The 13,282-nt window shown below is 42.6% G+C and overlaps 1 protein-coding gene across 1 annotated transcript in view; it reads right to left on the bottom strand.

The window, feature by feature from the left end:
* The window catches only part of HTT (huntingtin), a 152,202-nt gene that overhangs the window by 110,341 nt on the left and 28,579 nt on the right, over nt 1–13,282 (bottom strand). The window contains exons 6-9 of the mRNA XM_055326749.1: nt 11,894–12,032; nt 7,103–7,244; nt 5,756–5,934; nt 1,165–1,366 (exon numbers count right to left, since the gene is read on the bottom strand). Coding sequence (XP_055182724.1) covers nt 1,165–1,366; nt 5,756–5,934; nt 7,103–7,244; nt 11,894–12,032 — 662 coding nt within the window. The remainder of the gene's footprint in view (nt 1–1,164; nt 1,367–5,755; nt 5,935–7,102; nt 7,245–11,893; nt 12,033–13,282) is intronic.

Genomic DNA, 13,282 nt, shown 5'->3' with positions numbered 1-13,282 from the left:
AATCACAGAAAATGACAGATGAAAGTAAGGTAATAAGCTGCTAAAATCCAGAAGGCATTTGAAAATCTTCAAAAAGCATGATTCAACTTTAAAACACAGAATGTAAAAAAAAATAAATAAAAAATAAAATAAAATAAAATAAAATAAAATAAAATAAAATAAAATAAAATAAAATAAAATACAGAATGTGTGAACATATTTCCACAGGCGGTACGTAAACACCTGCAACACCTGAGTCCTGACATACGAAAATTACACCAACATTCAAATGCACAGTTCTAGAGATAGGACCTAAAATGTCAAAGAAGTACAAATAAACTGCATTGAAAAATTCAAATTAAAAACATTAGTAATCTCAGATTGCTTGGTCAACTACTAATCAAATATAAATTTTCATTACAAACAATTATTAGTCATTAGTATTTCCAACCAAGTATTTGTACAGTATGTGTTCCAAGGAGAAAAGGATTCTGGAGTACACAGAACCGTGGACAGGCATATTCTCACTTTCTGTCTGTGGTTCAGAGAAACATTTATGTTCAGAGAAGGCAGCAATTATGTCTTCAGTCAAACCCTCTAGGTTGTCAACACTGTGAGTAAAGGCCATGCAGTGGGTGCGCTGTGCTAAATCAACCACACGTCACTGGGCCCAGGTGAAGTCTGGAGTCCGCCAAGGCCACAGAAACCTGTTGTGTGCCAGATCCAGTTCTAGAGGCCGTGCTTCAGGGATCCCATCTACTCCAGCTCTCAAGGGGCTGGAGGAACACCAGCGGTCACTCTGTAGGGCAGGGCCCCGTGGAAGGATGAGGGCCCAGCCCCCAAAAGCATAAAGAGCAACAGCGGGGTAGAGGGGTATCCTAGAGGCAGTAAGGACAGCAAAAAAAGGACCTCAAGGGCAGGAAGGTACTCTAAAATCCCCACAAGGACTTGAAGGCCCCATCTCTAGCCAAGTGCAAGTACTAAAGTTTTTGTTTCACCGTGGATGAGATGCCCCGTGGAGGCAGCCAAGCAAGAGTAGAGAAGCCAGCTTCTGAGGCAGGCTTCATTCTGCCACCTAACCTTGCATACTTGCGTCCTCCCGTCTACAGACTAGGTTTCTGAGGAGGTGAACTTCACCCTGCATGGCACCGTGATGGCCCTGAGTTCACCCAGCAGGGAACATACCTAGGAGCTCCACGATGCTGCTGCTGCGGCTCCGGCACCCAGGCTGCTGCTGCGTGGCATTGAGCAGCCCGCCACCGGGTGTGCTCAGAGCCTGCAGGAGCTCGGGCGGGGGCGTGCGGAACAGCTGCTGCAGGAGCTCCAGCGCTCCAGTCACAGCGTTGTGGTCTTGGTGCTGAGTATAATGCAAGGTCAGTTCATAAACCTGCAAACAGAGGTACAAGTGTTATCCCCATGGTTTTTAAAATGTGTCCTAGGCTTTCCTGTTTTTGTTTCGAAGTCTTACGTTAGCCCAATTTGTGCCTCAATTTCTGCCCTAGAAATTTCTCCATCATGTCTCCCTATGTGGGCATAGCTTCCATGTTATTTTCTAGACTCCTGTGACTTTGTCCACTGTGAGATTAATTCCTTATAAATAAGAAGAGCACTTCATGTGAGGCAGCATGCTAATGCAGACCTCTGTTTGCCTAACTGGTGACGAGAAAATAGAAAATAAAGATCACGAATGTGGTAAGTATAGCTGGTCTCCTCCACAACATGCAAGAAACACTTCCCTGAGCACCACAGAAAGTTTCCCAACATACTAAAGGTATTACGTCAAATTTTACTAGTGCTTTTAATACTATATTATATGAACATGCTGAACGCACTTTTTCTTTTTTTTATTTAATTATTTTTTAAAAAATACTTTATTTACTTATTTAAGGGAGAGGGAGAGCACACAGGACAAGAGTGGGCAGAGGAGGAAGCAGACTCTTTGCTGAGTAGGGAGCCTGAAACAGAGCTCGAACCCAGGACCCCAGGATCATGGCCCAAGCCAAAGGCAGACACTTCACCAACTGAGCCACTCAGGTGCATGTTATTTTATTTTTTTAGTAATCTCTACACTCAGTGTACGGTTCAAACTCACAACTCTAAGATCAAGAGTCACAGGCTCTTCAAACTGAGCCAGCTGGGCACCTCTTTTTCCATTTCATTCGTGTTGCCCAATAAAATACTAATTAAGCATCTAGTTAGATTTGAATTTCAGATAGACAAATAATTTTGTGCATAACTATGTCCTGTGCAATTTCAGGCTTACTTGCACCCCCAAATTATTCATGATTTCTCTGCAATTCTAACTGGCACCCTGTATGTTTATTTGCTAAGTTAGGCAGGCCTACCTTTAATATCATAAAAGTAATACATGTTAAAACAAACAAACAACAGTATAGAAGGGTATAAAATAAAGTCTCTAGGCAGCTTCTTTTACCATTTATGCCTCATTTTTCTGAGGGTGGCTCCTATAACCACAGGAGCTCCAGGTCTGCAAACCACTGTCCATAGGCCAAATCTGGTCCAACACCTGTTTCTGTTTTCCTGGAACACAGCCACATCTGTGTATCATCTGTGGCTGCTTTCCTGCTGCACTGGGACAGCTCAATAGTTGGCTCACTACAGATAAAGGCTGCTGCGACCCTCTCTAGATCTTTAACCATCACCCCTGCTAATCTACAAGAAGCCCTGAGACCTTCACAGGACCTATACTAGTGCCTGTCTGTGCACATGTACTCACATGCTGCATGCACCCTCAGACTTGACAAAGTAGTCTCTGTCTATAAAACTTCTTCCAACTCCCTGTGTCTGGTCAAGTCCCATTCACCAGTCAGCATCAGCTCATAACTGAGCTTCTACAGTACACTTCCCTGACCCTGGTCACGCAGGGGCCTCCCCACCTTGTGCTCTTACAGCACCCCGCACCCACCACCTTACCACGTCAATTTAGTGACTACTTGCTTGCTTCTCCTGGGAGACCAATGGTCTCCAAAATCTCTGGACTAAGCAGCCTTTTTTTTTTTAAAAAACATCAGAAGAAAATTCTGAGTATACAATCCCAATACTTATGTATTTATTTTAAAATATTACAGTGATAGGCAGCCCCGGTGGCCAAGCAGTTTAGTTCCACCTTCAGCCCGGAGTGTGATCCTGGAGACCCGGGATCGAGTCCCACATTGGGCTCCTTGCATGGAGCCTGCTTCTCCCTCTGCCTGTGTCTCTGCCTCTCTCTCTCTCTCTGTCTCTCATAAATAAAGAAAATCATTTAAAAAAAAATTTTTCAGTGGCACTTGGGTTGCTCAGTTGGTTAGGCATCTGCCTTCAGCTTGGGTCATGATCCCAGAGTCCTGGGATCGAACCCCACGTCAGGCTCCCTGCTCGGTGGGGAGCTTGCCTCTCCCTATCCTTCTGCTCCCAACCCCCATTCTATCACTTGCACGCTCTCTAACAAATAAATACAATCTTTTTTTTTAAAAGATTATATAAGCACTACAGAACTCAGATATCGAGTACATTATAAAATGTACACTAAATCTGACAAGACTCTAGCTTGTTAGCAATTTATAGGAAATACAGAGACAAGAAACATGTTAATTTACATAATGAGATGGCAAGTAATACATCAGACTGCCAGGAGTTTCACAGGACATTTTCGCCAACAAATGAACTCTAAGGGAAACAGGGATGGAAGGGGCTCTCAGATCAAAGAGATTCACAGTTCTAATCAACCAATCTTATTTGTATACTGAGTCCAAAAGAATCGAGGAAACACCTGACAGAGAATGAGCAGGTATTTATTTGATGTTAAGGAAATGTTTCTTTTTTTTAGGTGTGACAGTGGCACTGTCATTAAGTTTTAAAAACAAAGAGTTCTCACCCATAGAGATATATACCAGAATACTTATAAGTAAGTTAATATAATGATTGGGATTTGCTTCAAAATAACACAAAAAGAGAATGAAGTGGGATTATAAGTGAACAGTTACATAACTGGCCCTTGAGTTGACAATTATTAACATCAGTGATAATGACCGAAGGCAGTTCACAATGCTATTCTGTCTACTTTTATATGTCTGGAAATCTCCATGGTAATAAATAAAACAAACAACAAGGTAAAGATGAAATAACCTATTTTAAAAATGTATTATTACCACTAGAACACCTGTTTTACTAAAGAAAACATTCAATAATGGTTTTTTGTGAGGGCAATATAATTAAGTGCCATATCTCATGAGAATGTCATTGCTTGTATCCTGTGTAGGGCAGCTGAAGGGCAGCTGGATGGAGCAGAACAGTCAGCCCCACCCCTGCTCGGTTACCTGCAATCCACCAGCACTCCCAGGGCTTCACCACACACCAGGAAGGATTCTACGCACTTTACAGATACTACCTGACTCAATGTTTAAATCATTAAATCATTGGGCAGCCCAGGTGGCTCAGCAGTTTAACACCACCTTCAGCTCAGGGTGTGATCCTGGAGACCTGGGATCTAGTCCCATGTCAAGCTCCCTGCATGGAGCATGCTTCTCCCTCTGCCTGTGTCTCTGCCTCTCTCTCTCTGTGTCTCTCATGAATAAATTAATAAAATCTTAAAAAAAAAATCATTAAATCATTTTAAATTCATGACTTCTATGTAAGAATTATTTTAAGCCACTTATAATTTTGCACCTACAAAATTTAGGCAACAGACACAACTCCAAGTCCACTTGACCCAAAAACCTACAAACTACAATGTCGACAATATCCCAAAAGCAGAAAACAGAGTCAAGGCAGCCCTCTAAGGACCCCAGATTGTGTCTTGACTCCTACATGTGCCGTGTGACCATCTGACTTACAGAAAGGGTAAGGGCTGCAGTAGCATCCAGTATATTAAATATGGTAAAAACCCTAACATTTTAAGCCAAATTCACAAAATCCAATTGCTTAAAATGCATCTGTACTGTTTCAAGGTTAACAAAATAACCTGGATGAGCAAGCTACAAAGAAGTGAAATCAATCGCTGAAGTCTGATGCAGATCACATTGTATTAGAATGTATACAGGGTTTCTCTATATTAGAAAGGGAAGTTTTAACATATTGTTCCTATACTCCAATGGACCCTGTCCCTAACTCCTTGGGTATATATGTAGTGCACCAGACCACAGGTTCCAGGGGCAGACATCACACCCAAAATGCTCACCAATGTGTCCCCCATGCACAGTGGGCACTCAGTAAATACTAAATGAATGAACACATTTCATGAGTCCTGGTTTTTACAAACAAGATAACAGCATTCATTTTCTGTGCCAGGCTGTAGCCTAAGAGGCTTACATAATATTCTTGGTAAATTTTATTTTTTTAAAGATTTTATTTATTCATTTAACAGAGACAGAGAGAGAGAGAGAGAGAGAGAGAGAGAGAGCGCACATGAGCACACACAAGCAGGGGGAGTGGCAGGCATAATGAGAGGGAGAAGCAGGCTCCATGCATGGAGCCCAATGCAGGACTTGATCCCAATACCCTGGGATAATGACATAAGCCAAACGCAGACACTTAACTGAGCCATCCAGGTGCCCCTCTTGGTAATCTTACAAGAGATTACCTTCATTTTATTCTGATGTCACTGACATCCAGAGGTCACATGGCTAGGGGTCAGGACCCAAGATCTGACCCAGGTGGTCCATGGGCAAAGACCAAGCTCTTAAATCTCGGTTCTACCATTTCTCTTCCAAATTTTTTGATTTCTTCGAATGTCCATCATTTACATATAAGGCACTAGAATAAACCATGTGGCTCCTACCTGGATGAGCTGCTCTGTTGAGGGAGAGACTTCCAGTTCTTTCCGTGTCACTCCAAAGCTGCCTTTCAGGCTTGTGTCCTTAACCTGCTGCTGCAGTAAAGGCACCAGATACCTCAGTGTGAGCAGCACTCCAAGAATCAGGAGGGTAGAGTGTTCACCCTCAACAGGGACCAGCAAACCTGTAAGGGAGCAATAATATCTCTTAAACATCATTGTCCACTTGGGGATTTGTGGTTTAATCTGTTTTTTTTTTTAAAGGTTTTACTTATTTATTCATGAGAGACAGAGAGAGACAGACAGAGAGAGAGAGAGAGAGAGAGAGAGAGAGAGAGAGAAACAGAGAGACAGGCAGAGGGAGAAGCAGGCTCCATGCAGGGAGCCTGATGTGGGATTCGATCCCAGGACTCCAGGATCACAACCTGGGCTGAAAGCAGGCGCTAAACCGCTGAGTTAGCCAGGGATCCCATTTAATTTGTTTAAAAGAAGAGACCCATAGTTGAACTGTATTATGAGCTTCGTGGTGAGGGATAAAGATGGCACAAATATTACTGTGGGAAAACATACAGGTATCCCATCTTTAGGCCAAAATCCAAAGGGTAATCTTTGGGATGCCTGGGTGGCTCCGTGGTTGAACATCTGCTTTCAGCTCAGGTCGTGTTCCTGGGGTCCTGGGATCAAGTCCTACATCGAGCTCGCCGCATGGAGCCTGCTTCTCCCTCTGCCTATGTCTCTACCTCTGTGTGTATCTCATGAATAAATAAAATCTTTTTTTTTTTTTTTTAAAAAGGGTAATCTTCGCATCCTTAGTCAAGCAAGGCCCATTAGTGAGCTGGGCTGCATTTGAAAGTCAGGTAGTTCTTTCCTATCAAATACCCATATGCCCCTCAGCACTTGCTTGTGCTGATTTCCATACACTATTCCAAGTATAGGAGAAATCATCAGCAGAGAACCTGCAAAGACCCCAGGCTCCACTTCTGGCCCCAGGGTTTCATTGCACTGAGAGTCAGCCCCTACTGCTGTGAAGTCTGCTGCACAAGGGCCAGGCTGAGGAAGGCAGGTGGGGCTGCACACTGCCTGACACGTGTCACCCTGCTAGCTGTCCTTGGGGACAGCAGCACCTACACTCCGGCACAGAAAAGGGGCCTTTTCCTTGTCATCACAAAGATCCAACATGGGCTCATGGCAGCCTTGACACACTTCCCATTCATTAGTCAGCCAGTGGCAAAGGGCCTGGGCTGGGAGCTAAGGGATTGCCGGATTTCAGAGAATGTAAAAGACCTGTCTCAGGTAAATGCTATAGACTCCAGCACACTGTGGGAGAAAATCACTAATATAGCTACACCTTACCTAAAAGCACATTTAGTAGCCAGCTGTAAAAATACTGTGTCCTTCTTGAGTGCTGGCAGATGCTCACTGCTGAGCCAGCTGCTGTCCGTCGAATGGTTGGGGAGCTTGACTTCAGATTCGCTATGAAAGCCTTTAATAGAACCTAGGGCAGCAAAAATCCAAGTAGATAAAAGACAAAACTATGAAGCTTGTCATGTTATTTCATAAAATTACTCCAAATTCTTACAGATTATAGATTATAAACAACTAGACTTTCCTCCAGCTAAATAAAAGCACCCCAAATTTGGGATATTCCAGAGCAGTCTGCAAATATGTAGTCTATTTACTTCCTTACTGTAAGTAGAGACTTGCTCAGTATCTATGTCCTCTACCCAAAAGTGAAAACCTCAGTTTTTAGAAAAGGTGTACCTATAGCATTTGGGTACAGGGTCAGTAAATGAAGCCATGTAAAATAAAGGCAGTTAAAACAAAACAAAACAAAAAAAAAACACTCAAATAATGAAGTCAAGGAGAAAAGAGTAGCCAACTACAGCCCCGTCCCAGCCTGAGAGACGACTTGTAGACATGCTGCTAATGTCACTAACAGATGTTCTCTGGTCTGGAAAGCATGCAAATGAGCTGAGCCGCAACAGCAGAGCACCCATGAGTATTTTCCTAAGGAGAAAAGACTTGGTCACAGAACCTCCAGGATAAACCAAAGGTGATCAAGCTAGAATTCCAATGATGTCCATTTAAGTCTTAACAAAAATATCCAAAGAAGGAAAAGGCGTGGGATGCCTAGGTGGCTCAGTCAGTTGAACGTCCAATTCTTGGTTTAGGCTCAGGGATTTGTGATCTCTTGGTTGGGAGATCAAGCCCCACATTGGGCTCTGTGCTCAGCAGGAGTCTGCTTCTCTCTCTCCCTCTGCTCCCCCTACCCCCACACTCTCATAAATAAATAAATAAAAGAAAGAAGAAAGAAGAGAAAGAAAGAAAGAAAGAAAAAGAAAAGGCGTGATCATCTAGCTTCATGTTTGGGAACTAGCTTATGTAAGAATGCCCATTTCCATCACCCTAAAAGCCATTCTGAGCAATGGTTTGGTCCCAATTACTGTTCAGCATGCACTGAGCAAAGAGAACTGGGCCTGGGACACCACTAGGGCCCCACCACTGAAAGAGGCATGACCCCAGGCAAATGAGCAGCACATTAACAGGTGTTTGACTTATAAAAAAAAACTCCTTCTTAACAATGTGCTTAACATCAACTGGTTCTCAGAGGCTCCTCAATTCTCGGTGAACTTACAGACTGGCTCTCTGGAGCCAGAGAGGCAGAGGACCAGACCTCAGCCCCAGGATGTCCTATGGTTTATGCCCTCTGTTCCTCCTATAGACACCACAGAGAGAACACAACCAACTCATCTCAAACAAACCTCCTTAACTCCAAGAAAAGATACTAGTACCTTTAAGAACCCCTCTGAGTGAAAACACAAACACATACATCATTGAACTAGTAGGAGTCATTCCGTATCAGTCCACACTTAACAATCACAATGAAAGCTGAGCAGTATCATAAACAGTGAGCCCACAGTGAACTTCAGTAGTTTGGACTAATAAAATCAAATTAGAGAGTTTAAGGGGGCCTTCTCAGGTCCAAATCCCACAATGCTAAGAACACTGTGGAGAAGGCAGCTGGCAGGAGGTACCCAGACCACGTGTAAGCTCTTCTCATAATGGGGAGGAAGTGTGCTAGATTTTAGGGCAGATAGCTCCACTTTCCAATAATTCATATGACATTTTTAAGAGTACTACAAAAAGGAAAAGATGCAAAAATCATTCAACTTTAGAGTCAAGATGATTGTAGGGGATGGAAACAGAAATTAAAATACAACACCAGGGCAGTCATCAGAATGGCTAAACTTGAAAGGACCCTTAGCAGTGAGGTCCACAAGGAGGCAGAGCCACTGGGGCTCTCACATGCCATGGACACAGTCATGAGCAGGAGCAGACACTCGACAGCTTTTTGGCAGCATCCACTGAAGGTGAAATGTACGTCCCTACAATCCAGTAACACCCCATTCTAGGATCCACCACAGTAGGCTGCACCTGTCCTCCAAATGACACACGCGAGAGCAGGCACAGCAGCAGCATTCGCAATGACCACAAAATAGAAATGGCCCGATGCTCAGCTACAATAAATGATAAACCGTGGCATATTTGCACAGTGATGTGCCACACAGGCATGAAAACTGCATGAATTAACATACTGATGATGTGGAAGACTCTCATCAACTTAATATGCAGCAACAACAAAACCAGACAAAAAGAATGTATACTGAATGGCTCTACCTATGTAGATTTTAAGAACAGCCCCTGTGGCTTCAAAAGACAGGTCAGTGGTAACTCCAGGGAGGCAGGAGGAACAGTGACAGGGAGAGGGGAGAGGGTATAACGAGTTCCAGGACTGGTAACACTCAACTTCACTCTATGACGGCCCAATAAGGGGCACAGCAGTAATTTCTGTCTTGCCCTGTGTGTGCACTATATGTGAGTAAAACAAGCTTCAGGAGGAGTCTCAGTCTCCAGTAGGTCATCCTGAAAATGACCCTACACCTGAGATTCAGACTTCAGAACGAACGTGTTGTACCAGATGTATGAATGAACCTCTGCCACCCAGACACTCCCCTAAAATCATGAGCCCAAATTTAAAGAAGCATCAACTTACAAGGACAAAAAGAACAAGACAGGGACAAGAGTAGACTAGAGGTATCCACAAATTCTGCAAGCTAGAAAGTAATAAACAAGTGCTGACTGCCCGCCTGGCGTCCCACAGGAAGACACATGCAGGCAAGCTTTTCTGGGAGTTGTGGAGGGCTTCTGAAGGCCGCTAAAGAAAGGCAAGCTCACTCAAGCCACAGAACTGCAAACAGCTCAGGTTTGGGAGACGCCAGGCACACCTGAAAGCAGCCTGTCTGCCCCTGTACACACTGCTGGCCACTCAACCCCAGGTCTCCCCTCCCACCCGGCAGCCCAGGACGTAGCCTTCGATTCCCACTTCCCACAAAGACTAGGGGATAATCTCCAAAGATGTTGGCAGAGCTGAGGTCAGACATGACACACAGAGAGAGAACAGATAAATGAAGAAGAAGTGACCAGTGAGACCACTGGCCTCGTGTATACCAGGATCCCAGGACAAACACAGCCAAGCTTACCTCTCAAAGTGGAGAATGAGGAACTTTCCCGTAGGGATACCGATCGCCTCAAGAAGAAAAGACTTACTGAGATTGACACTTACAGAGACACCGTGGAAAAAGCAGGATCATGCTTCGGGAAGTTCACACAGGACAGACCCTGCCACACACTTGCTTCCAATAAACTTTTTAAAGTCTCACTCAAATCTAAATAGACAACTGCCAACATAAAAGTGAAAGACCAGAACAGGGAGAACAGAGGAAGTCAGAAGAATGGACAATGCAGAAGTCAAAGAAGGTTGTCAAGAAAACTATAATTGATATCCTCAGAAAGATATCTGAGTATATTCACGAACCAAGAGGATGATAGAAAACAAACATTCTGAACACAAGGAGGAGCTCTTAGAAATTAAAAACACAACAGCAAAAAAAAAAAAAAAAAACACAACAGCAGGTACAAAAACTCAGCAGAAGGGTTTGAGATGGACATCTAGGAAGTACAGAAAAAAGAAAAGGAAAATAGAAATAAAACATAACATAAATTCCATCACAAAAAGGGAGGATGCCTAGAAAGGTAAAGATATGGCATCTAGAAATCAGGCACCTAACACGAGCAGCAAAAATAGGATGACATTAAAGAAAAGTCCTAAGACATGACTATGCCTCACACCTAAAGAGCATCTAGACTAGACTGGGGCAAACAGCTGGAGAATTCTAGGACAGAGGACTCTGGTGGAGAAAACACACCCAACAAATTGTCTGTCATGTGGAGAATTGCATTAAGACATATTTTACAAAGCTGCTGGAAGGTATGAGAACACATGAATGGCCAAAGAATAACAAGCAAAATTAAAAAGAGGCGATTATTAACTCCCAAAAAAACAAGTTCAACAAAGAAATAGAATTCTAGCATAGACATAACTAGCTTTGACTATTAGTCATGATAATGTCACAATGAATACTGATATAACTACAGTAAGAAGATGGGAGCCACATTAGGGCTAAATTTCTCTCTCATAGTAAAAAAAATATAAAAAAATCCCATACCAGAAGTATATTGCTATAATACACATGCTATATAGCATAGTATCTAGAAGTGTGGAGGAAAATACCAAAAGAAACACTAACAAAGAACAGACCCACAAAAAGTAGGAAGTTAAGAACCTATAATCCTCAGACTATATGGCAGGGTCACAATTTCTGAACATTAAAAATAAAACATGAACGTGGAGTTTGCTTGTTTTTGCTTGTTGAGGCACAAAACAAACAGGAAGGCAAGTAGTCCCCACCAGCTGCAAGGTATCATCAGTGAGTTCTTCTGCCTGCAATCCTGGAATGGTCATCTCTCCCAAGCTAGGTCAGTCTAATACACCAAAAACCAATCTGTTCTGGAAAATCGCCTTTTGACTTTGCATCTATAAACCTTCTCCCTACTTAACTTTTCACTACATGATAAGAAAGCAGAAGTAGAAAGAAGCTCTTAGTGTGTCAAAAATAATTCAAAAGATTTTCATCTAAATCATGAAGCATAGTGTAACTCAAGAAGCACTCTGAAGTGACTGTCCAAAAGCCCTAACTGCCCACAAGACTCATTCACATCTGTGACTTGAGGTAATAATCATACCTTAATTTCATTGTCATTTGCAAAATTGCCAAAAGAAGCCATAATTTTGGGTACAGCTGCAGCCAAGGTCTCCTGAACAGATTCCTCAGGTCTCTTGCTTATTCGAGTCAGGCAAGGCAAAAGGTTTACCAAGTAAGGCCTGCATATGTGAAAGGAACATGAGTTATTCTTCCAGGTCTACTTTAGTGAGAAATATAAGCAATTATTTAGTACCTGTTAGGGAAGAGCCAGCTTTTATATGCAAAACAGTCTTTAACAGAAAGTAGGCAAATATCAGTAAAAAGATTAAGAGGGCTAAATGCAGACCAAGTTCATATGCTGGGAGACACTTATCCTTCTTTTCTTCTATGATCACAGAGGACTCACAAAGCTGTCTTAAAAATTGTCTGTAGTAAATTATAATAGTATTCATATTTTAAATTAGAAAATAACATAAGAAAACACCAATAAAAAAAAGAAATGAAAAAGTTTTCTTGAAAAAGGAGCATTACAAGGAAATATTTTTAGGTGTTCAAACTAAATAAAGCCTTAGAGATAAGACCGGCCCTCCAAAGAGGAAACTACTACAGGCAGTACAGGATGCAGAAGCCAGTCACTGGGCAGAAGGCTGAAACCATAGGAGTCCCCTCAACAAACACGGGGCTAATGTGACAGGTGCCCTCATGTGGCAGAGAAAAGCGGTTCTACTCCTGGGACTATAACAGGGAAGCTAGGCTGGCCTAAGGAGATGACTATTTTGCCAGAAAAAAATAAACCAGCCATGAGAAGCAAGAGAAACCTGCACGACTTTTAGAAGAAGCAAAATCAGGCCAATGAGTCAACTGAGAGTGTCTGAGATGATGGTAGCCACTGGAGGCTAAATCTCCCTAGGTAAGGAGTCTGGATTTTATCTGAACAGCTCTAGGGAATGAGTAAAAAGTTTAAGTATGGGAATGACATGACCCAATCACATTTTTTAAGGTTACTCTGGCTGCTTTGTGGAGAACTTGTGATGTGTTGCTTCAGAGATATAACAAAATTTCCAAAATAAGGATAGTAAAAGAAAAACGTTATATAAAAAGAAATTTCCTTAGTGATGTATCTCTACAGCCACTTAAGATTCTTATTAAGCTCAAGCTCTGTGGGATAAATCATTGTTTCTTATTAACAGTGAGAGTTTCAGCCCTCCACCGGTTCCTCAGGGACACAGCTAAAGGTCTGTTGTGGGCCTCAGTTTTGCCAGTTAAGGAGAAGGAAGGCACAGATGAAACCTGGGGTCTTCTGATTCTCAATCCACTAAGGATAGACTGTTCCCACTAGTCAGACTTTATTCACAGTTTAACAGTCATAGTTTTAACTTATGTGAGAGACAAGGGCATATTTTTCTAAAAGCCACGATGAGACTGGTTC

This window comes from Nyctereutes procyonoides, unplaced genomic scaffold, assembly GCF_905146905.1.
Source record: "Nyctereutes procyonoides isolate TBG_1078 unplaced genomic scaffold, NYPRO_anot_genome, whole genome shotgun sequence".
Classification (NCBI taxonomy): Eukaryota; Metazoa; Chordata; class Mammalia; order Carnivora; family Canidae; genus Nyctereutes; species Nyctereutes procyonoides.
Note: the sequence above shows the minus strand (reverse complement) of the source record. Positions and strands in the feature narration are given on the sequence as shown.